The 26,033-nt window shown below is 37.4% G+C and overlaps 1 protein-coding gene across 3 annotated transcripts in view; it reads right to left on the bottom strand.

The window, feature by feature from the left end:
• DNAJC24 (DnaJ heat shock protein family (Hsp40) member C24) overlaps nt 1-26,033 on the bottom strand; it is a 77,720-nt gene that overhangs the window by 3,486 nt on the left and 48,201 nt on the right. For 2 of the 3 annotated variants that reach the window (XM_024975557.2, NM_001078102.1), the window contains exons 3-4: nt 16,732-16,870; nt 5,380-5,448 (exon numbers count right to left, since the gene is read on the bottom strand). In XM_024975557.2, the coding sequence (XP_024831325.1) occupies nt 5,380-5,448; nt 16,732-16,870 (208 nt within the window). The remainder of the gene's footprint in view (nt 1-5,379; nt 5,449-16,731; nt 16,871-26,033) is intronic. The other variant, XM_059874991.1, reaches the window with a different exon arrangement.

Raw genomic sequence — 26,033 nt, 5'->3', positions numbered from 1 at the left:
GCTACGTGTGTGTGCTGTTTGGTGTTTACAAAGGATGAAAGAACCAAAAGGACAATCACTGAAGTGAGATGCCCAAAGGAGGCAATATGGTGCAACATTTTGCCTACTCATGGTGGAAATTTTATAAGTCTCTCATCTTCTGGTAAGTTGAAATACGTTTTTCTTTTACCTGAAAGATCTCTGATCCACTGGTTATTTCATTTTACTGTCACTGAAGAATAATTACTGATCATATTATTTTACTAGCATCATGAAAAAATTAGGGATAAATGAACTAAATCTCTAAAGATACTTATAATCAAATATCTTCAGTTCAGTTCAGTTGCTCAGTTGTGTCTGACTCTTTGTGACCCCATGAACTGCAGCACACCAGGCCTCCCTGTCCATCACCAACTCCCAGAGTCTACCAAAACCCATGTCCATTGAGTCGGTGATGCGATCCAACCACCTCATCCTCTGTCATCGCCTTCTCCTGCCCTCAATCTTTGCAAGCATCAGGGTCTTTTCCAGTGAGTCAGCTCTTCACATCATGTGGCCAAAGTATTGGAGTTTCAGCTTCAACATCAGTCCTTCCAAAGAACACCCAGGACTGATCTCCTTTAGGATGGACTGGTTGGATCTCCTTGTAGTCCAAGGGACTCACAAGAGTCCTCTCCAACACCACAGTTCAGAAGTATCAATTCTTCGGTGCTCAGCTTTCTTTATAGTCCAACTCCCACATCCATACATGACCACTGGAAAAACCATAGCCTTGACTAGACGGACCTTTGTTGACAAAGTAATGTCTCTGCTTTTTAATATGCTGTCTAGGTTGGTCAAAACTTTCCTTCCAAGGAGTAAGTGTCTTTTAATTTCATGGCTGCAATCACCATCTGCAGTGATAGTGATTTTTTGGAGCCCCAAAAAATAAAGTCAGCCACTGTTTGCCATCTATTTCCCATGAAGTGATGGGACCAGATGCTATGATCTTTGTTTTCTGAATGTTGAGCTTTAAGCCAACTTTTTCATTCTCCTCTTTCACTTTCAAGAGGCTCTTTAGTTCTTCACTTTCTGCCATAAGGGTGATGTCATCTGCATATCCTACGTTATTGATGTTTCTCCTGGCAATCTTGATTCCAGCTTGTGCTTCCTCCAGCCCAGCATTTCTCATGATGTACTCTATATATAAGTTAAATAAGCAGGGTGACAATATACAGCGTTGATGTACTCCTTTTCCTATTTGGAACCAAATATCTTCATTCAATCCCATAACTTTGTTTTTTAACATCAGATCTCATCATATGCCATGAAAAGAAAAAAAAAAATCAGCTGCTTTGTATTTATTCTCTAACCAGGTTTGGTCTTAGGAAGACAATCAACTAAAAAAGCCAACTCTACATGTTTCTTTTATCAGTAAACGTTAGTCACTCAGTCGTGGTCTGACTCTGCGACCCCATGGACTACAGCTCACCAGGCTCCTCTGTCCATGGGATTTTTCAGGCAAGAATACTAAAGTGGGTTACCATTTCCTCCTCCAGGGGATCTTCCCGACCCATGGATCGAACCCGGGTCTCCTGAATTGCAGGCAGATTCTTTACCACTGAGCCACCAGGGAAGCCCATTAAAGAGGAGAGAAGCTTAGATTTTTCTAAGACTTTTCTATGCTGTGCTGTGCTTAATCGCTCAGTCATGTCTAACTCTGCAACCTCATGGACTGCAGCCCGCCAGGTTCCTGTGTCCATGGAGATTCTCTAGTCAGGAATACTGGAGTGGGTTGCCATGCCCTCCTCAGGGGATCTTCCCAACCGAGGGATTGAACCCAGGTCTCCTGCATTGCAGGATGACTCTTTACCATCTGAGCCACCAAGGAAGCCCAAGAATACTGGTTGGATAGCCTATTCCTTCTGCAAGGGATCTTCTCAACCCAGGAATTGAACTGGGAACTCATTACAGGTGGATTCTTTACCAGCTGAGCTACTAGGAAAGGAAAGGAAGGAAACATTAATTCACAATGCTGCTTTTTATTTTTCACCACAATGTTTTTTTTAATCTGTAAAGAAAAATAAAAAATGTTTTTTTTTAATCTGTAAAGAAAAATAATTTAATCTTGAATTTTAAAATGCTAACATCCCTCCCTAATCTGAGCTAACATATTGTGTAATACAGCATGATTCCAAAGTGATTTTTTTTTTATTGTCTAAAAATAAGCATATTCTAATCATTGCTTTTCTTAAATCTCCCTCTTGTTTTTTTACCACCTCACTGAACACTGAGAAACACTGTGAGGTGACTTGTGCTTAGTAAATGATGCAGAGACCACCATGGGCTACTGTGGAGTTTTTTCATCAGTGATTCCAAATGTTAACTTACATCTTGTTAACTTTCTTCTTAAATTATTCTACTATCACTTAACAAAGTGTTATCTTCACAGAAATCATAATTTTAAATATACTGAATGAAGACAAAACATACGAGTTTATAACACTTAGTGTAAAGGCAATGGCTAACTTCATTCTCTCAAGTTCTTCAGGTTTGCCTCAATTTTAAGCATAATAAAATGCATCATTTCCTACTTGGTCCTTCTTAGACCAAGAAGTTAATAGTTTGGCTATGTTTATCATGTAGGATTTCATCCACTTTTCTCCTGTTCTGGGTCTTTACCTTCCAAGGTTATTCTGAAAACAACCATGAAGGCACATCATCAACTGATTGTTTCCTACTTCAGTTGATCTCACTTTCTATTTAACTTCATCTGCCAAGACTGCTCTTTGTAATTGCAAATAACAATTCAAAATCACAAATTCAATTGCAAAACTCACATGACCAGTTTTTAAATATTCCTGCAAAAATAATATCTTCATGCAGCTCTTGCTCAGTATTTTCTCTCATAAGGATAAGGATTATTTCTATCTTTACAATGATTTAAAAAAACCTTAATGTAAATAAGTATCTAAGAACAGTCTATGCTTTTAAGATTAACTGTAGCTGCTTCCAACTGATTCCATTGGCTGTAGCTGGGATGCTTCTATGTTCTTCACTGCCAGGGAATGTACTGTACTTTATGGAGTCCCAAAGACAGCAAGATTTAAGATAATTCTTAATGATTTCATGTTGTACATGTCCTTCAATATCTTGGCATTTTCACTTGTTATTAAAACCATATATTTGCTGACTGAACAGATGCTTGAACAACACTAATCCATAGCCTTAATTTAAAATAAAAATTTAAATTAGATTTTAAAATGTTACTGAAGTAAAAATTTAAAAAACCAGTTTTCACTATTTTCATATTATCAGGATTTATTAGTAAATAAAACATACTAGTCACATGAAATACAACAAAAACTAATTTGTTCAATAAGAGATTAAACACATACACAGATTGATAAACTAGTAATACTGTATCTTCAAAAAATACTGTTTAGCTGGGAAGATCTCCCTGATAAATAACATGTAGTCTATCCCTTTCACACACCAGCAGTGAAACCAGTGTCACTGGGATATTTTATTTTCACAGCCCAGCGGCTCTTCCTGTTTTACTCTGATGAAACTATCATAAACCCTGGGAGCCCTGTTACGCAAAACCTCAAGTCTTCCAATATTCACTGCAAGTAAGAATCTCTACTCAGGATTTACACTGGCAGCTGAGGCACAGTGGCTCATAAACAAAAACGTGATTCCCCTCCTAGGTCAATACAGCTTGAGACGCAACTTCCTGAGAGCACCAAGTTGAGAATTTGCCATTAAAAAATATTCCAGTAAACTAGGTTTTGGAAAGGACAGGCTGTTTATCTTCTACTTATCTACACTTACTAATACATTTTTATAGATTCCTAGGAATTTGTACTCCAGGGTGAATAGTAAAGTTATAGGATTAAGAGTATATGAATATGTTTAGAGGGGCTTCCCAGGTGGCTCAGTGGTAAATAATCCACCTGCCAATGTGGGAGACGCAGGTTTGATTGCTGGGTCAGGAATATTCCCTCTAGGAGAAAACGGCAACCCACTCCAGTATTCTTGCCTGGAAAATCGCATGGACAGAAGAGCCTCGTGTGCTACAGTCTATGGGGCTGCCAAGAGTTGGGACGTGACTGAGTGACTGAGCACACACAAATGCACACAAATTCTAGAAAACAGTAAGATTTCTTCATTTGTCCAGAGAAACATGGAAGTGTGGTATTCATGGCTTCCACTTGTAAAAAAGGGAACTGAATAAAATTTCACCAGAGCAATTCACAGAACTAGTCAAAGAATGAAAAATTAAGTTAGATTTAAGTTTTTGAACTCTATTAATGGGAAAGGAGAAAAAGACATGACTCGTGGTTGGTAAAAAGGAGTGACAGATATTTCTTTTCCACCTAAGACATAATCAAAAAGGAAGGATAAACATAAAGCTCCAAAATTCCTGCTCTGACAATTTATGATTCCATATAAAGAAACAAAAATAAACATTTGTGTTGTTCATTCACTAAGTTGCATCTGCTTGCACTAAGTTGCAAGCTCACAGACTGCAGCATGGCAGGCTCTTGTCCTCTGCTGTCTCTTAGAGTTTGCTCAAATTCATGTCCTTTGGGTCAGTGATGCTCTCTAACCATCTCCTCCTCTGCTGCTTCCTTCTCCTTTGCCTTTAATCTTTCCCAGCATCAGGGTCTTTTCCAATGAGCTGGCTCTTCACATCAGGTGGCCACTTAGAGCTTTAGTATCAGTCCTTGGTTTGATCTCCTTGCCGTCCAAGGGACTTTCAAGAGTCTTCTAATTCAAAAGCACCAATTCTTCGGCACTTGGCCTTCTTAATGGTTCAACTCTGGTATCTACATGACTACAGGGAAAACCATAACTTTGACTATACAGACCTTTGTCGGCAAAGTGAAGTCTTTGCTTTTTAATATACTGTATAGGTTTGTCATAGTTTTCCTTCTAAGGAGCAAGTGTCTTTTAATTTCATGGCTGCAGTCACCATCTGCAGTGATTTTGGAGCCCAATAAAATAAAATCTGTCACTGCTACCACTTTTTCCCCTTCTACATATATTCTAACAGAAATTCATCTCAACTGTCAACATAGGATGGAAGAAATTACCTCTTTGACTTTATTTTCCTTCTTATACAGGTGAAGACTAAACCAAAAATCAAAGTAGTTTAAAAAAGGAATCCACATGAAACCTTAAGTACCTAACATCTAATTAGGACAGAAAAATAACTGGGAATGAGTCACATAGGGGGACACCAATAATTGAAGTTTAGAATGAAAATATTTCAAACAAAAACAACCACATATATGTAAAAAGCCAAGCTGTTATTTCTTTTTAAGATTTCTAAACATCCTGTGTGTTTTTTTTTTTTTCCCTCAAAGTCCCTAATATTTTTCCTGATTGTAATCAAGAGAAAAAAATAATTCCAACCTTCATTCCAAGACATTTCTTCAAGATATATTCGAGCATCTACTGGTCCCATATTTCTTAGATCATCTTCTGTAAAATATAGAATGAGATACTTTCTTTTGATATTTAAATTATAACCATGAAGAATGCTAAGCAGGCAACTCCAGCCTGGTCACTACAACTCTAATTTTAAAACTTAGCTTACTACTTTTGACAGCAATTTTAAAGCTGCCTGACTTCAGCTGACAAAAAAAATCCAGAACATCTTAAAAATGCCATTTTTTACAAGTATGCAATAAGTAAAACCATGAAGTTGGTTTTGATGACTCTGCAATCAACTAATGAACTGCATTTTGTAGGGGGAAATTTTCAGATAAACTATCTGTGTGACCAAGGAGGACAGTGTGGAGTCAGGTAAAAATTATTTGAACCTTGGTTATAATATTTTACTAGTTGTCAAACCTTAAGTATTTCAGATTATCTCTCATCTTCTTTATAAGGGTCAGTCTGGATTGAATTATGTCCCATCCCCCAAATTCTTATGTTGAAACCCTAGTTTCCAACATCACCATATTTGGAAATAAGGCCTTTAGGAGATAATTAAGGTGAAATGAGGTCAGAAGACTAAGGTCCTAATCTGATAGAACTGATGGCCTTACAAGAGAAGGAAGAGAGAGGTCTTTCTCCACTCCCAAAGGAAAGCATCCTGAAGACACAGCAAGAAAGTGATCCTCTGCCAGCCAGAAAGCGACCTGACCAAGATCCTTATCAACTGGAACCTCAGTCTTAGACTTTTCTGCCTCCAGAACTGTGAGAAACAAATTTCTGTTGTTTAAGCCACCTGGTCTATGGAATTTTGTTATGTCAAACATATTTTTATTATGCCTTTCAATCAACTGAGATCAGGCTAAAAGTGTTTTAAAGAATAAGGTTCTAATCAAATGTAAGTGGCTATTGGTCATCTGATTTTTATTTGCTCACAAGACAGTGACAGGTAACTTACAAGAAAAATTATTTTAAAATATGTCAATAACCATGCAACACAACCTTTCTGTGTTGATGTTCCGTTGCTGTTTCCTGGGCCAAAGTTTTCCCTGCAGATGGAAAGTCCAAAGAAACCTGGGATTCCACCTTCGTAGGAATTTAGTAGGGACGGTCTAGGTAGTATAAGCATGCACTCTTGCTTAAAACAAGTGTACTTTAGGACAAAGTAAACAACTACAGATGAGAAGAACTTGTCTTTGTTTTTAAAGGCATGTTATACTTCCTGTATGCTTGTACTGTTCTTCTAGAAGTCAATGCCTAAAAGAAACCACTGAAGTCCACCCCTCCATCCCAATGAAAACGTCTTTAGCTGTCTCACTAGTCTCTTGTTCACGTGCTGAGAGTGCTTCCTTTTGTTCCGTTATGTGAATGCCTGCAACTTAATTATATTTAATAACTGCCTGTTCAAAATTTATTGGTGAGTTACACAATTTTAAAATAGATGAAAAGATTTTACAATATTTTGAACTCACCACGGTTTTCTATTAAGGTATGTCAAATTTTATATCACTTCATGTTTATTGGTTACCAACACTCTATTAAACTGTGCTAAAACTCAAAGATAAAGACTTCTGCAGAGTGACCAAGGGGTGTTTCTTCCATCTTTGTGTGTCCACTTAATAGCCTATCCAAAGTGTATTATGTATCAGTATGCAAGGTCATTTCTGAAGAAACCAATTTAATTTCCACATTCTATATAAGTTTACTTGGCCACAGGTTATTCAGTATTCTAAATTAAAGAGAAAATTTTTACCTAAAAGTCTCACGGATTTTATCATGTTTCAATTTCTTACTCGGGAGGACCAAGATAATTTACTTGAATGCAGAAATGAAACACTGTTTTAGAACTGAAGAATGGGAGTAACTGGTACTTAATGGGGCTTGGTTAAGGAGAAAACAGGTATAAATAATTTACAATCAAGTTGCCTATATTCAGGGTATCTTAACAGATAGATATTTTAAGTAATGCTGAAATCAGAGGAAATCAGACCAGAGGTGATGACAAGATGAATAAACCTTAATCGAACCTATCCTGGACATCTGTAATACATTAATTGTACAAAAAGACAATCCATCCATAGGTATTCATTATGCCATTTTTATTTTAAAATAATTAGTGAGACGTAAGTGGCAAATGTAACTGTTGAGCAAGCCGGGTTTGTATTGTTCTGCTGCTCTACAAGGAAGCCACTGTTATCATCACTTAGTTACTATTTCATGTGGGAACCCTTTCTATTATTCCACCTACTCAAAAAAAGTGGCTTTTGCTTTTTTATTATTTTTTAAATTCTTTCTGCACAGGAACTTTAGCTAAGTACCTAGTCGAAATATCAGTTTAGACCACATCTCATGGTAAAGGGAAAGAAAATATAACACAAAAATGGTTAGCACTTTACCCAAGGTCAGAGTTAAAAGGAGTCTTTAAAACATTCTCCTGTTCTATGGCCATCTAAATATTTATATATCGACCTGATGATTCAATACTATGTGTGCACAGACCAAGTTTTGTGGGGATTCTGGTTTGAAATGTCAGTATCTGAGACAAAGGAGAACACAGGCTTCCCCTGCAATCAAAGTAGTGTGTTCCCATGAAAGCTTTTTTGTAAGCCAAGGTGGGAAAAGCAAAGAAGCGATTACCTCAAGACACATCTTCCTAATGGATGCACAAAATAATTCCAGATAAAGCACAGATGCTCACAGATCCGGTTCAAAGCTATGGTGGCTTGGTGCTGAATGTACACCAGTTCCCAAAGAGGTGGGGGGAACAGCTTGGCGGTGCCACTCTGCTGCTCGGGGCTCAGGGTGCATGCTACCTCTCTAAGGGGCTCACAGAAAAGCAAATGTGGAACACTATTTTCATTTTTCACCTTTTTTCATAAAAGTGAACATTCTCTTTATTTCCATTAAGTGAAAGTTTACTCTCATGAAAGCAAAATGGCATAAAGCGAATTTTTGAAAAGTAGAGGGTACCTGCCACTGTTTGATTTCTGTATCATATAAAATTTTACAGGCAAAACTATCCTGTGGTGTTGGGCGTGAGAAAGTGAGCAGTGGTTGGAAGGAATCACAGGGGCCTTCTGGGGGTGCTGGTTTATTAGATGGATGTGTTTACTTTGAAAATTCATCAAGCTGTACACTTAGGACTGGTGCATTTCTCAGTATGTATGATATACTTCAATAAACTTTAGTGTGTTAGAACTCTAACGGCTATATTTTAAAACAGAAATAAGGAGAGAAAAATTAGGGGAAAGAAGTAAAGAGCACCATAAGAAACTGTGTATCCTTTGAAAGGACCATAATCTAACAACTTCTGAAAAAGGTTGGGGGTGATTAAGTCAGAGGAAAACTGGATCCCTGGAGAACTGTATAATGAGCAGAGGGGGTACACACAAGGAAAAGGTGAATCTAAGTGGGGGGATGGGGGGGAGGGGAGAGATCACGATCTTTTGTTAAGAGGCAGGTGTCCAGGGAATGGGCAACAGTACCCCCCCAACACTAGGATTACAATGAAGGAGCACAAACAAATCAATGTGTTTTTTTTCCTTTTTAAACAATGATCCCTGCTTGTCCACCATTGTAGTTATAATTAGAAAATGTAATTCCTCCCTAGCCCTTAAAGTAACTCACTGGAACCCTGTAATTAGCTTTGATTATTATCTACTAATCATGCATTGTATCTGCAAAAGACATGTTTGTTTTCTTTTGAGTTTTACATATTATAAATGTTTTTCCTCATTACAATGAAATATTGTAATATGTATCTGAAAAATGTAAATCCTATCTCAAAGTTCTTCATAAGACACTACTAAAAATGTTGAGAAAACAGAAACTGACTTAGAGATTTAATTAAATAGACAGATCCAAGATTTTAATCTGGAATCTTAGCTACAATATGGTAATAACTTAAAAAAACAAAATAACAGTCTTTTGGAAAGAAGACACATTGCCTGGCATTTGGTGAACTCCATCTTGAGTCCAGCGACACTATGTGATTCCAGATTGTTTTGAAGTGAATGGGTTCAGCTTTTTCTAAGGTATACAGGAACATTAAGGTCTGGTCAAACCCAGTACTGTGCTGACAAAGCTCAGGCAAATATGGAGACAAGAACAACTTCCAGATTTACTTACATGTAGAAAACAGAGCACTATCATTAAATAGAGATTCCCTACCAATGTAATGATAAAATCAATTTATGTGGTTACTTGAAAAAGAATCTTTCAACCTTTAGAAGTATAGGCCCTTCTGACCTTGTGTTCTATTGGATTTGTCTGACAACAAGAAGTGAAAGAATTCTGTGGCTCCATTGTCTCAACAGTGGGATCTAAGAAAACACTGGCAGGACTCATCAGAGAGGTTTATGAGCCTGCAATTCAAAGAGATTAAAAGGAAAATCTACGGAGATTCTTTCACACTGAAGAATAACATTAAATAACTATTAGCAGCTTGGTTCAGTAAAGCTTACTAGAGCTCTCGCTGGGTCATTCACAACTTTCTAAAAGAGGAAAGGTTTTTTTCAGCTCCATTTGGGAATCAATAAATATTTCTTACTTCTTACAAGACAATGGAATTCCAGTCCTTTAAAACTTCCTCCTAATGATAGTAAAATTTCTAAAACAGCTCTTTGTTTGCTGCCTAGATAATTACACTTCCTAATCCCGGGAAACCTTTTCTAACTGTAGCTACAATTCAAATAAATAAGTAAAAATAAATAAATAACAGCAACAAAAAGCTACCAAGAAGAAGAATTTAACTTTATGGATGAGATATCTAACAATCTCATTCAACCATTCAACCCACTACTGACCAAAAGATCCAGTCTAAATGTAACTCTGTCCCTACTATTCAAGTATGGGACTGCTGTGTATTACTCAAGTGAGCAAGTCCCCTGAACACTCTTATTTAGCAATTAGTTTACTGTATTTATTTTTATGCCATTTAAAATACTTAAAAGTTTATTTCAAACTGACAGATGCCATCAAGTGTGGTAAATGCAAACAGCAGTATTTTCCTTTAGGTTAGATCTAAACTCAGTATCTTGCTGTTTTAAAACCAAATAATTTTAAACAATCACCTCCTTCTTAAAAATAATTTTACTTAAAAATCATTTTTCATATATTAAATAACTTGAAGAAAATCTGTTTCTTGCCCTTAACAGTCACTGTTCTTGGAACAGTCTGTCTTGGTAAGAGACTCAGAATCAAGCAATGTTCAGCTTGAAACCTGCTCATTAAATCATAAAGCTCTATAATTCTTTCTTAGATGAAATTAAAGAGTCACAACTGCAAGGCTTTAGATGCTGATGAAAAACTACAAACTTGGGCCTTAATTATGGACTTGAGCTACAGAGCTTTCACAAGCTGAACGTACACCTTGTGCTGATGAAAGGTACCAAATGAGTCCGGAAACTGAATTTCATGTTTCACTACAGAAAAGTAGAACACAGCAGCAGAATTAAGCCTGGCCTCTCACTCTGACCCTTAAATTGCCTCATTCCTAATTATTTGGAACTAAAACAGTAGGTTATACACACCTATTCAAGACTTGGCAACCCAGCACAGTGATTAAAGTCAGAGAAGGGCTTTGAGTTTCCCCTCAATCAATTATTAGTTATATGCCCTTTGTCAAATAACTCTGAGCCTCAGACTCCTTCTCTGGAAAACAGATACTAATATCTTCCTTACAAGGTTGTTAAGCAACGATTAAAAGACAATTGCCATAGTTCCAGTGCTTGACAAATGGCAGCTATTTTAACTTATTATTAACTCACAGTGTTTGTGTTCACCTGTCTATAACAGAGCATAGGACAATGATTCAACTGTTGCGGTTTGGGGAGCCTCGGGTACCACATTGTAGGATGGCAGCCACTTTTGACCTTGTCTGGATTTGTAACAGTATTAAGAAATTGTATGTACTTTACTACTGTCAGTACCATTAGAATTGATCCATTATTATCAAAGACATTGTCCAAATTATTATTTAGTCCTTCCAAAACATCAAACAGAACTGAAAGATAGGCGCCATGGGGGGGTATCAAAATAATTTGTGGATTAAATTCAGAGGTCAGACATAATGACAGTAGATTAGCAAGTCAGGTAAGGCTTCTCATGGGGGTGGGGGGCGGTGTGAGTGGAGATAGGACTAGAATTGTTATCTTGAACAAAGAACATGCTGTGAAGCAACAGAAGGGGAGGGTGTTCTGAGTAAAACTACAAATAGCATAAGCAGACGCGTTTGGGAATCCCTAAATGGATGGGGAGAAGATTCACATCAGGTTTATGATTGGTGATGAGGTTGGAAAGAGTAACTAGGGTCAAACTTAAAAGCTTCTGTCCCATTTAAATTCCAGGTGAATAGGTTGTGTTAGGGAGTGGGTATAGTTATATATGTTCTTAAACAAGAGTGAGAATAAAGAAAGCTCAATCAATCAAAATGAAAATGACTTTCGGAGAAAGCCAATTAGCAGCTGTGGAAATAGCCTAAGTGTATGTTATAATCTGGGCATGGATTGCTGTGGTAGCTATGAGGATAAAAAGATTACTTAGAGGGGGAAAAAAAAAAAAAACCCACATTAAAGAAGAAATGCCAACCTTCATTTTTAACTCATTGGTTATATACTGAGCAAACCAGAAGTAATCAGAGTGTAACCCGAAACAAAGATTTCAAGTCTGAGAGTTGAAAACAAGCAATAGGAAAGGCGGGCCCAGACTCGGTTTTCAACCCGTTGTTTTCATTTGGGTCAATTACTCGAGTAGAAATTGGGAAAGAGGTTAAAGATGAGAAACAAACTTCCTAAAACCCTACATTTTCTTGTTATTAAATTAGAACTTCCGATTATGTCCAAGTATTACAGGAGTATAACTACAGTCTTGCCCAGAGGTTTCTATAGCTTTATTTGAAAGTAGCCAAATTTTTATTCAAGATCACTGAGAAATTACAAAAACAGTTATTTGTATTCAAATAAAAGTAACAATGTGAACGGTCACCTTCTTGTCACAAATAAGGTGAAGCAAGGGGACCCTCACAGAAAGTTTTATCTATATTATCTTCTCTCTCTGAAGAAATGCCAGTCCCTAACTGTCTAGATGGATTTTCTGCATCATTTCACATACTTACTTTTCCCAGAAAGAGTCACCAAAAAAAAAAACATGCCCGCTGATGCTTATCTTCAAGTTTTACCTGCAGCACATTTTTATAAGCAATTTTCAAATTCCTAAAATCAAATGGAGATACTGATATAGCCATAAGTGGAACCTAACTAATACAAGCATTTTATAAGGGTCAGTTTTAGCAAATAATTTATACAAATATCTACTGGCCTTAGGTTATTATTCCAAACAGTGAACCGAAATTCGCATTATCTACATTTAAAAGTATTAATTCCCTTCTTATGGAGTTAATTAGTCTTTAGTGTTAACTTGATTTTTAGGGAGCATTCTTATTTTAAATTTAAGAAATTCCATGTTGATTCAGTTCTCTGGTGCACAGACGATGGTAGGGTTTTAAGGTATGTTCCTCATTTGGTCCAAGATTTATTCTCAAATATTTATCCTAATAAACAGATGAAGTGAATTGTGTAATACCAGAAATGATTTTTTTCTACCTAGGTAAGGAGAGTATAGCTGATGAGCTTCACGTAAAGACACTAACTTTACAATGTCTGGCTTAATCCCCTTCAGAGCCTGGTTGTGTAGCGTGAAGGCTCTACATCACCGAAATAATTCACTAACAGAGAACCAAGATGCATCTTAATGTAAAATAATATACCACCAAGGATTCCAGACACAATCCGCTTTTTTTTAATAACATAATTTAATTTGACTGACTTCATCCGAACGAAGGTCTGTTCCTCTTCAGATCATAGTGAAGTAAACTAAGCATAAGCTGTGTCACTCTAGAAGAGCCACTGGGATATCAGAATGTGTGACTCAAACTACAAAGCTACTGAATCATGATCCCTACTCTTTTCCTATGATACCCTTCTGACCTGCTTTTAAATATGCTTAATATATAAGAAAATTCCTCACAAGAATTATAGAGGTGCAAAAATCTGTTCAACAGGTATTTTCACGTGAACATTTTCTAAATCCTCAAAGAGATTTTCTGAAGTGTTCACCTGGTTGCTGGGAGTGCAAAGACTAACCTTGAATAACTACATGCCTTTCAAAGGGAGCGTGGAAAGCAGTCTTTGGAAGCATACTTAAAAACAATAGGGTAAATACGTCCAACTGAAATTAACTGATTAAATTCACTAGTTAACACTGCTTTCAAAATATGTAATATCTGGGAACTGAATATTACTCATCTTTTTCTTAGGTCTGCTTTTTTTCAGCCTGGCCAACACTGCCCTAAAATGTCAACCGAGAGTATAGAAGTGGAAATGATATGAGAAAAAATATAGGTAATTTTCTTTAGGTTATCTATCCCAGAGCTTTCCTTTTGATCATTTCTTTTGTGAAGCAAAGAGATATGGATTCCAAGGGCCTCTTTAAATGATCTTTTACAGAAATAAATGGTTGCAGGTAATATATGAGGCTTTCCTTACAAAAGAGCGCCAACTTTGAGCTGTGAAATCCAAGAAAGTATTCAAAATCAGCCAATAACACCTCTGCCTCCTTCCCAGGTACACAGAAGTCAAATTTATCTTATACTATATATTAGTGGAGCGCAGGAAACAAATATATTTAAAACACACCCTATGAAAAGAAAGTTCTACAATGAACTACATCCAAAAAGAGTCCTGTATAACAAAGCTATTTCCATGTCCCCAGGGGGTGACCCAGAAGAAAAGAGTGCTTTGACCTGGTTATAACAAATTTTCTCTCTCTTGGTAAGTTATCCTGGTCTTCAGCAAATTATCACTCTCAAAGGTTTTCCTTCTGCCAAATCTAAATCCTAAGTGTTAGAAGTTCAAGTGCATTTCCTTCTTTTGAGGAGCCATTTATTGAACATGGGTCAAGAAGGAGAAATTAACGTTGGTGTTGAAGAGAAATGACAACACAAAATAGGCTTATTTGCAGTTTTAAAAACAGCTCTAGTATGAAACGCTTAAAAACAGCAAGTTATATTTGGATAAGAACGCCTATTACTTAACTAAACAGCAAGTCAATCTCAATTTAAAACTGAAACAAAGCATTTGCACTATGATGAGGCTTTGGTAATACAGGAAATATTTAGTACTTGGATCTGGGGTACTAAAATGTCATGGAAATGTGTATTTCTGCTGTCATAGTATAGCTCAGCCACCGGAAACAGCTGCAAGTAAACAGACATTATACATATAAATTCCCAGAAGAGCTGCCTATTTATCTGAATCAAGCTCAATCTCACTATATTTGGTTTGTCTGAATTTTGCTGTGACCTTATCAATGATTTACAAGAATCTCCTATGATACAGTAGGCTAGAGTTGCTTCCATTAAAACCTCCAAACCCAGGACTCAAAGCTCAAAAGAAACCCACATTTCCAAAGACTTCATAAAGGCAATGGAGAAACACTTGAGGATGTTGCTTATTTGTTCTTCCAAAATCTCTTAAACCCTACTTTATGTAATTCTACTGCTCATGTTTAACCCTGCTCCATTTTTCTCTCCATTTCTGGTCTTCCCCACCCTATGCCCTAGAGCAAAAGAGAATATTTTTAAATTTCTGATCTCCCCCTAGCTCTTCCTCTGTAGACAGTAGGTTTCTAGTCAGTTTCACAGATAGGTTCTTAACAGTAACAAGCTGTGGAGCAGCAAACATACAGAGCAGCAGAGCAAGTGCACACCCTACATGCCTTACAATACAGGTTTGTGGGTCATCCTCACCATAAGCACATGAGCACCCCAAAATACAGACTGATAAGCATGTGCGAAGCATCATGAGACACTGTCATCCCCAGCAGAACTTGGTCACTTCAGAAACATAGTTAACTTCTCACACACTACAACACACTCATGGTTATTAATTTCAACACTTTCACAGACATTTTACTATGTGAACCAGGTCAAAAAGGTGTATCTGAGGGTAGAATTCACCCTCAGATGAAACCACTTCTACATTCCTTCTTCTGCCAGAAGCACAAGCATTTACAGAAGAAATACAACATTTGAAAGATGTGCATAAATACATTAGATAGAAGGAGGACCCAATATTCAAAGCATATTTGAAAATTAATCTAGATTCACTGCAAAAGTACCTTTGTCAGTTTCTTAACATTTTTTAAAAAGTAAATACTAATCATCTTGAGAGATGATTAGTATTATGAAAGTCACTATTAAGAACTAATACTTCAGTATGTAAGCAAATTGCTCATGAAGTCTTTACACAAAGGCATCACAAGTTGGCTTTAACCTGTAATGCTGTGTTTCGGGAATAAAGCCTTATTTTTCAAATCAAATTTTCATAACCTTAGTAATAGGAGCCTTATGATCATTCTGCTAAGTTTGATGGTGTGCCCGTGCAGACCATGGGAGAAGATTCAATAAAATAGAGTATAGAGACATGAGCTTTTATCAACACATCTGAGTCAATGCTGAGCCTGGTGCGCTATGGCAGAGTGCAACCGAGTGTTTTCCCCACAGGCCGTGGCTGATTATTGACTCCTCCCATTAGCATGTAGGGTGCATACTGAAGGTTCAGAGAGAAGGCTGGGGGACTCCTATCCCAAGGCCAGTGCTGAAAGACAGCCTATCACTTCGTGTAACTGCAGTCCATGTGTGACAAACCTGACCTACATTTCTCCCTTTCTTTCTCACAAGAGCCCGTCACTGTTTTAAGAAGCTATTTTCTAAAACGCACAAAAGAAATGACTTTTAAAATTGCTTAGGAAATGTACATTCCTAAAATATCATTTATAGCCATCTTATAAGGAATATCATCTGTACAGGACATAATCATAAAAACCTAGCCTAATATAAGCTCAGAGACAGCCAAGAGTGCTTTACGATGTTATCCTTTGTATTCTGCTTTAGACTGTCATTTATATAGTAGATAATCCTAAAAGTACTACAATTAAATTTTTAATCAGTACATAATTAAATTTAATAAAAAGGAAGTTTTTAAACATAAAAAACATATTCGTTAGGAATGTATAATTAAACATTTTTCATTAGTTATAAAAAGTAGCTTTCACAGCTTCACAAGAAGCCACATCCTAGTAGTTCTGTTAACTTCTCAATGGATACACAGTAATCACTGCTAAGAATAGGGCATAATTAGAAACAATGATGGAGGGGAGGAGAAAGGAGGAATAATAACGGTGTAAATGCTGGAATGCGCTCCCCAGGAGTGGCTGCAGACTGCACTTCAGAGTTGCCAATGTGCTGGGCTCCTCACCATAAGTACCTACCATGTCGCTGCAGGTCATACTCTTTTTTTGTTTCTTCATTCCCTAGAATTTTCCATGCCTGATCAATTTCAATGAACTTCTGTATACATTCCTCCACTGATCCTGCTGGCGCATCTGCACTCTGTTTATCTGGATGATACTGCCAATCAAAAATAAGGGCAGGTGATGAGTAGAGAGGGTTGGGGGGAGGTAGGTTACCAAAAAAAAAAAAAAAAATCTAAATCTGAGCCGTATTTAAGAGAGATGGTAATGAGAAGACGAAAACAAGCAACGAGACTACAGTGCTGGGCACAGGAGACAACTGCCAGGTTAATTAGAGCACTGGAGTAGCTATAAATCCACTGGTGACATGATCTGTCACAACGTGCAAAGACAGCATTTTCTGGATAATTTGCTGATGGAATCACTGGTCTCATGGACAATTTACCTAGAGAGGATGACTAACACAAACAGAAATAGGTACATGCAGACGAGCAGGACATGACAGAGGAAGAGTGCAGACTCTGCAGTGTATGAAGCTCTCCTCATAAAATGTGCTTGGCTGGAAATATCATCTCCATGCACTACTAGCTTTTCTTTCGAAATCACACAATTATACTTTTTAAAATAAAACACCTCTCACCTTCTGGTTCAGCCCTGAAGATTTTAAAGTTATAAATCCCCAAACACAAATTTTTCTTGAAAAATGGTTGTTTTAGGCTAAATTTGTAGGAAACAACTTTAAAGAACTCAACAAAACATTTAAATACAAATTAATTCATTAGTAAATCTTTCTTACTTTGTTTTCATGCTGAACTTCTCCACACTGCTGATGATCCTCACTAGCAGAGCAAACGGAGAAGGCAATGGCACCCCACTCCAGTACTCTTGCCTGGAAAATCCCATGGACAGAGGGGCCTGGGAGGCTTCAGTCCATGGGGTCGCTAGGAGTCGGACACGACTGAGCGACCTCACTTTCACTTTTCACTTTCATGCACTGGAGAAGGAAATGGCAACCCACTCCAGTGTTCTTGCCTGGAAAATCCCAGGGACGGGGAGCCTGGTAGGCTGCCGTCTATGGGGTCGCACAGAGTCGGACACGACTGAAGCGACTTAGCAGCAGCAGAGCAAAAGCTACTGTGGTATTTGGTTGCCCAGAACTAGTGAACATCATGCACGCTGGGACAAAGATCATTAGAGCAAACAGAATCAAGTTTCCATTTTTCTTTTGACTCACTATTTCTCTTCCTCACTCCCTATGCCCAAATCTATCAGCTACCAATATTTAAATATTTAAGCTAATTAATGTAATGACTAAAGAAAAGGAAGCTAAGGCTTATTGTATCATCTTTTTTAGGCCATGATTTATTAAATGACCCTCATAAAAGTTATTCCCACATTGAAGTTTAATCCATCTTTAAAGTTAGGGTATTAAATAATGTACCAAAGCCAAAACAGAGTTGGCTATATTAAGATCTCTAGCAAACCCTTCTTACACTACGTAAAGACAGTCTGTTTATATAACACGTCTGGTATGAATCAATGTTATTTCACGCACATGCTCAACTATACTACTAGCATACATTTAAGATATACTTACATGTGAAATCTCAATCTCAGTATGCCATAAGCATTGAGTAAGGCCTAGAGAAATCCCTTAATCTAGCAGCTGTATCATGTAAGTATAGACTAGAATACAGGGAATTTCTAATAGGCCCCTAGAAAAACCAACAGTGGTTGGTACAATGAACAGAAAACATTGGACCTAATCATTTACCAAGAAAGAAAGCCCTACAAAAGAAAGAATTAGTTTCTAGCTGCCCCAAACTAAAAGCTATCACTAAATTTTGAGTCATATATCAGTTCTATGAGAGTCAAAGCACAATTCATTTTCACTAATTTGGTATTTTCCTGACTACTATTTTAAATAAGTAATTCATCATCTACCATTTTAAACAAGTAATTCATGATCTGAAGCTTTTTAGATGTGTTCTGTTGTGCTAATAGAATGGAATAAATCTTACACTCTGATACAGACAATTAAAAATGACAGTTATAGCAAGAAAATAAGTATGTCATTTGGGTTGCTAAAAGCCTCAGTCCAATCTGCTTTGATAGTAAGTTCCAGAACAAAAATGAAGGTCTAAAACAGACAATACATTTTGTGATAACAGCCCCCAAGGATCAGTGCAGTTCAGTTCAGTTGCTCAGTCGTGTCTGACTCTTTGCGACCCCATGAATCGCAGCACGCCAGGCCTCCCTGTCCATCACCAACTCCCGGAGTTCACTCAGACTCACGTCCATTGAGTCAGTGATGCCATCCAGCCATCCCATCCTCTGTCGTCCCCTTCTCCTCCTGCCCCCAATCCCTCCCAGCAGCAGAGTCTTTTCCAATGAGTCAACTCTTCGCATGAGGTGGCCAAAGTACTGGAGTTTCAGCTTTAGCATCATTCCTTCCAAAGAACACCCAGGGCTGATCTCCTTTAGAATGGACTGGTTGGATCTCCTTCCAGTCCAAGGGACTCTCAAGAGTCTTCTCCAACACCACAGTTCAAAAGCATCAATTCTTTGGCGCTCAGCTTTCTTCACAGTCCAACTCTCACATCCATACATGACCACTGGAAAAACCATAGCCTTGACTAGACAGACCTTTGTTGGCAAAGAAATGTCCCTGCTTTTGAATATGCTGTCTAGGTTGGTCATAACTTTTCTTCCAAGGAGTCAGCGTCTTTTAATATCATGGCTGCACTCACCATCTGCAGTGATTCTGGAGCCCCAAAAAATAAAGTCTGACACTGTTTGCCCATCTATTTCCCACCAAGTGATGGGACCGGATGCCATGATCTTCGTTTTCTGAATGTTGAGCTTTAAGTCAACTTTTCCACTCTCCTCTTTCACCTTCATCAAGAGGCTCTTTAGTTCCTCTTCACTTTCTGCCATAAGGGTGGTGTCATCTGCATATCTGAGGTTATTGATATTTCGCCCGGCAATCTTGATTCCAGTTTGTGCTTCTTCCAGCCCAGCGTTTCTCATGATGTACTCTGCATATAAGTTAAATAAGCAGGGTGACAATATACAGCCTTGATGTACTCCTTTTCCTATTTGGAACCAGTCTGTTGTTCCATGTCCAGTTCTAACTGTTGCTTCCTGACCTGCATCTTTCATTAGTGTCTTATAATTTTCTGTGAACATTTCTTTTGTCTCTCTAGGTAAGTTTATTCCTAGATAATTAATTATTTTTGTTGCAATGGTGAATGGGATTGATTCCTAAATTTCTTTTCCTGATTTTTCATTGTTAGTATATAGAAATGCAAGTGATTTCTGTGTATTGATTTTGTATCCTATAACTTTGCTAAATTCACTGATTAGCTCTAGTAATTTTCTGATACTATCTTTAGGGTTTTCTACGTACAGTATCACGCCTTCTGCAAACAGTGAGAGCTTTACTTTTTTTCCGATCAGATTCTTTTTATTTCTTCTTCTTCTCTGACTGCTGTAGCTAGGACTTCCGGAACTATGTTGAATAATAGTGGTATAAGTGGACACTCTTGTCTTGTTCCTGATCTTAGGGGGAATGTTTTCAGTTTTTCACCATTGAGAATAATGTTTGCTGTAGGCTTATCATATATGGCCTTTACTATGTTGAGGTAGATTCCTTCTATGCTCATTTTTTGAAGAGTTTTAATCATAAATGAGTTCTGAACTTTGTCAAAGGCTTTGTCTGCATCTATTGAGATTATCATGATTTTTATCTTTCAATTGTTAGTACAGTGTATCACATTGATTAATTCGGATATATTGAAGAATCCTTGCATTCCTAGAATAAACCCAACTTGATCATGGTGTATAAGCTTTTTGATGTGTTGCTGAATTCTGTTAGCTAAAATTTTGTTGAGGATTTCTGCATCTATGTTCATCAGTGATATTGGCCTGTAGTTTTCTATTTTCATGTTGTCTTTGTCTGGTTTTGGTATGAGGGTGATGGTCGCCACATAGAATGAATTTGGAAGTGTTCCTTCCTTTGCAATTTTTTGAAAGAGTTTTAGAAGGATAGGCATTAGCTCTTTAAATGTTTGATAGAATTCTCCTGTGAAGCCATCTGGTCCTGGGCTTTTGTTTTTTGGCAGATTTTTGATCACAGCTTCAATTTCAGTGCTTGTAATTGGGTTGTTCATAATTTCTATTTCTTCCTGGTTCAGTCTTGTAAGATTGAACTTTTCTAAAAATCTGTCCATTTCTTCCAGGTTATCCATTTTACTGCCATAATAGTCTCTTATAATCCTTTGTATTTCTGCATTATCTGTTGTAACCTCTCCTTTCTCATTTTTAATTTTGCTGATTTGATTCTTCTCTCTTTTTTTCTTCATGAGTCTGGCTAAAGGCTTGTCAATTTTGTTTATCTTCTCAAAGAATAAGCTTTTAGTTTTACTAATCTTTACTATTGTTTCTTTCATTTCTTTTTCATTTATTTCTGATCAGATCTTTATGATTTCTTTCCTTCTACTAATTTTGGTTTATTTTTTTTCTTTTTCCAGTTGTTGTAGGTGTAAAGTTAGGTTCTCTAGTCTATGTTTTTCTTGTTTCTTGAGGTAGGATTGTATTGCTATAAACTTCCCTCTGAGTACTGCTTTTGCTGCATCCCAGAGGTTTTGAGTTGTGTTTTCATCGTCATTTGTTTCTAGAAAATTTTTGATTTCCCTTTTGATTTCTTTAGTAACCTGTTGGTTATTTACAAACATGTTGTTTAATCTCCATGTGCTTGTGTTTCTTACAGTTTTTTTTTTTCTTTCTTATAATCTATACCTAGTCTAATAATGTTGTAGTCAGAGAAGATACTTGATACAATTTCAATTTTCTTAAATTTACTGAGGTTTGATTTGTGACCCAAGATGTAGTCTATCCTGGAGAATGTTCCATGTGCACTTGAGAAGAAGGTTTATTCTTCTGCATTTGGATGGAATGTCCTGAAGATATCAATGAGATCCATCCCACCTAATATGTCATTTAAAACTCATGTTTCAAAAAAATAAATAAATAAATAAAACTCATGTTTCCGTATTAATTTTCTCTTTTGATGATCTGTCCATTGGTGTGAGTGGAGTGTTAAAGTTTCCTCCTATTATTGTGTTACTGTCGATTTCTCCTTTTATGTCTGTCAGTGTTTGTAGAGAAAAGAGTTCCAGAAAAACATCTATTTCTGTGTTATTGACTATGCCAAAGCCTTTGACTGTGTGGATCACAATAAACTGTGGAAAATTCTGAAGAGATGGGAATACCAGACCACCTGATCTGCCTCTTGAGAAACCTATATGCAGGTCAGGAAGCAACAGTTAGAACTGGACATGGAACAACAGACTGGTTCCAAATAGGAAAAGGAGTTCATCAAGGCTATATATTGTCACCTGCTTATTTACCTTATATGCAGAGTACATCATGAGAAATGCTGGGCTGGATGAAGCACAAGCTGGAATCAAGATTGCCGGGCGAAATATCAATAACCTCAGATATGCAGATGACACCACCCTTATGGCAGAAAGTGAAGAGGAACTAAAGAGCCTCTTGATGAAGGTGAAAGAGGAGAGTGGAAAAGTTGACTTAAAGCTCAACATTCAGAAAACGAAGATCATGGCATCTGGTCCCGTCACTTCATGGAAAATAGATGGGGAAAACAGTGGAAACAGTGTAAGAGTATTTTTTGGGCTCCAAAATCACTGCAGATGGTGATTGCAGCCATGATATTAAAAGACACTTACTCCTTGGAAGAAAAGTTATGACCAACTTAGATAGCATATTCAAAAGCAGAGACATTACTTTGCCAACAAAGGTTCATCTAGTCAAGACTATGGTTTTTCCAGTGGTCATGTATGGATGTGAAAGTTAGACTGTGAAGAAAGCTGAGTGCTGAAGAATTGATGCTTTTGAACTGTGGTGTTGGAGAAGACTCTTGAGAGTCCCTTGGACTGGAAGGAGATCCAAACAGTCCATTCTAAAGGAGATCAGTCCTGGGTATTCATTGGAAGGACTGAGGCTGAAGCTGAAACTCCAATACTTTGGCCACCTCATGCGAAGAGTTGACTCATTGGAAAAGACTCTGCTGCTGGGAGGGATTGGGGGCAGGAGAAGGGGACGACAGAGGATGAGATGGCTGGATGGCATCACCGACTCGATGTACATGAGTTTGGGTGAATTCCGGGAGTTGGTGATGGACAGGGAGGCCTGACGTGCTGCAGTTCATGGGGTCTCAAAGAGTTGGACATGACTAAGTGACTGAACTGAACTGAATGTTTGTCTGTCTTATGTATTGAGGTCCTCCTATGTTGGCAGCATAGATCTTTACAATTGTTATGTCTTCCTCTTATATTGATCCTTTGATCATTATGTAGTGTCCTCCCTTATTTTGTAATCTTCTTTATTTTAAGGTCTATCTTGTCTGATATGAGGATTGCTACTCCAGTTTTCTTTTCTTCCCATTTGCATGGAATATATTTTTCCATCTTCTCACTTTCAGTCTATGTGTTTTGAGGTCTGAAGTGGGTTTCTTACAGACAGCATATATATGGGTCTTGTTTTTGTATCCATTCAGTCAGTCTGTGTCTTTTGGCTGAAGCATTTAATCCTCTTACATTTAAAGTAATTATTGATATATATGTTTCTGTTGCCATTTTCTAATTGTTTGGGGTTGATTTTGTAGATCTTTTTTCTTCTGTTGAATTTCTTGACTATGTAAGTCCATTTAACATTTTTTGTAAAGCTGGTTTGGCGGTAGTCACTTCTCTTCACTTTTGCTCGTCTGAAAGCATTTTATTTCTCCATCAATTTTGAATGAGATCCTTGCCAGGTACAGTAATCTTGGTTGTAGATTTTTCCCTTTCAGTACTTTAAATATATCCTGCCATTCCCTTCTGGCCTGCAGAGTTTCTGCTGAAAGATCAGCTGTTAAGCATATGGGGTTTCCCTTGTATGTTACTTGTTGCTTCTCCCTTGCTGTTTTAATATTCTTTGTATTTAGTCTTTTTAGTTTGATTAGTATGTGTCTTGGCATGTTTCTCCTTGGGTTTATCCTGTATGGGACCCTTTGTGCCTCTTGGACTTGACTGGCTATTTCTGTTTCCATGTTGGGGAAATTTTCAACTATAATCTCTTCAAAAATTTTCTCATGCCCTTTCTTTTTCTCTTCTTCTTCTATAATTCGAATGTTGGTGTGTTTGATATGGTCCCAGAGGTCTCTGAGACTGTCCTCAGCTCTTTTCATTCTTTTCACTTTATTCTGCTCTTCAGAAATTATTTCCACCATTTTATCTTCCGGCTCAGTGATTCATTCTTCTGCTTCAGATATTCTGCTATTGATTCCTTATAGAGTATTTTTAATTTCAGTAATTATGTTTTTTGTCTCTATATGTTTATTTTTAATTCTTCTAGGTCTTTGTTAATTAATTCTTGCATTTTCTCCATTTAGTTTTCAAGGTTTTTGATCATCTTCACTATCATTACTCTGAATTCTTTTTCAAGTAATTTGCCTATTTCCTCTTCATTAATTTGGACTTCTGTGTTTCTAGTTTGTTTCTTCATTTATGTAATATTTCTCTGCCTTTTCATTATTATTTTTTTAACTTATTATGTTTGAGGTCTCCTTTTCCTAGGCTTCAAGGTTGAATTCTTTCTTCCTTTTGGTTTCTGCCCTCCTAAGGTTGGTTCAGTGGTTTGTGTAAGCTTCCTATAGGGTGAGACTTGTGCTGAGTTTTTGTTTGTTTGTTTTTCCTCTGATGGGCAAGGCTGAGTGAGGTGGTGATCCTGTCTGCTGATGATTGGATTTGTATTTTTGCTTTGTTCATTGTTTAGAGGAGGAAACTGCACAGGGTGCTACTGGTGGTTGGGTGATGCTGGGTCTTTTATTCAAGTGGTTTCCTTAGTGTGTGTTCTCACTATCTGATACTCCCTAGGGTTAGTTCTCTGGTTGTCTAGGGTCTTGCAGTCAGTGTTCCCACTCCAAAGACTCAGGGCTTGATCTCTGGTTAGGAACAAAGATTCCACAAGTGGCTTGTTATGGTATTAAGTAAGATTAAAACAAATATCCAAAAACGAGAAACCAAAGATCAACAAATGGCAGTTACAAAATCAGGCAAATAACAATTAAAATAATGGAATATACGCATATACATATGCGCCCATAAGCAAAGTGAAAACAGTCCAACAAAAAAAAAAGTATGGTAGGTTGACCTGGTGAACAAAGTAAGTCAAAAATTATATTTACCAGTTAAGAACAAAACTAACTAAAGCACAAACTGGAAAACAAAATTAAAGCAAGGTACCAATTAGGGAATAAAGCAATGAAAATAAAACTAAAAAAATGTTAAGAGGAAAGGAAAGAAAGAAAAGAAAGAAAGAACAGATATGCAAAGTTAAATAGAGGTAGATAAAGAAGATTTATATACATTAAAGATTAACTGCAAGGGGAAAAGAACAGTAGGAAAGGTAAACAAAGGAATAAGTGTGGAAAAATAATAACTTAAAAAATTAAAAAATGAGAAAAGGAAAAAAAAGCAAAACTCCACAGAACTACAAAAGTCCAACATAGAGGCACAGGTTTATAACAACAATAAAAAATGTGACTGAGAAAAAAACAAAGAAGCTCAAAAGCTTAATTAGATTTCATAGGGGCAATAAAGTCAATAACTACAACAGAGTGGGTAATAAAAAAGAAAAAAATCCAAAAGAATCTACAGAACAAGTCAAAACATAAGAATAATAAATGTTTTTCTTGAGTCACTGCTGTCAGAGCCCTTTCGCTCACTGGGAGTCACAGTCTACCTCACGTCCCTAGGATGCCCTCCAACACTGTGCTGGTCTCTGAACCTGCTGTGGGGCAGCTCAGATTCTAATCTGGTCCTACGCCTGTGTGTTCTTGCCTCCAAAGTCCACAGCTATCAGAACTAGTGCATTTTCTTTTGTGGGAGCTCTCAATGACCGTTTATATATTCTATAGACACAGAGTCTGCCTAGTTGATTGTGTGGATTTAATCTGCAGCTTGTACAGCTGATGGGAAGGTTTTGGGTCTTCTTTGGTGACACCGCCCCTGGGTTTCAGTTGTGGTTTAATTTCCACCTCTGCATGTGGGCTGTCCAGTAGGGTTTGCTCCTGAGGTTGCCCTGGAGGACTTGGGTTTGCCCCTGTGAGGGCCAGGGGTGGAGGTGGTGCAGCTGCTTGGGTCGCAGGGGTATGGCAGTACCAGGTACTCAGGGGAGTTGGTGGCTAGGGCAGCAGGAATATAGTGCTCTAGAAGGGTATGGCAACCAGTATTGGTGAATACGCTCCAGTATTCTTG

Source organism: Bos taurus, chromosome 15 (genome assembly GCF_002263795.3).
Source record: "Bos taurus isolate L1 Dominette 01449 registration number 42190680 breed Hereford chromosome 15, ARS-UCD2.0, whole genome shotgun sequence".
In the NCBI taxonomy this organism is placed as follows: Eukaryota; Metazoa; Chordata; class Mammalia; order Artiodactyla; family Bovidae; genus Bos; species Bos taurus.
The sequence above is the reverse complement of the archived record's forward strand: the minus strand, read 5'-3'. Positions and strand labels throughout refer to the sequence as shown.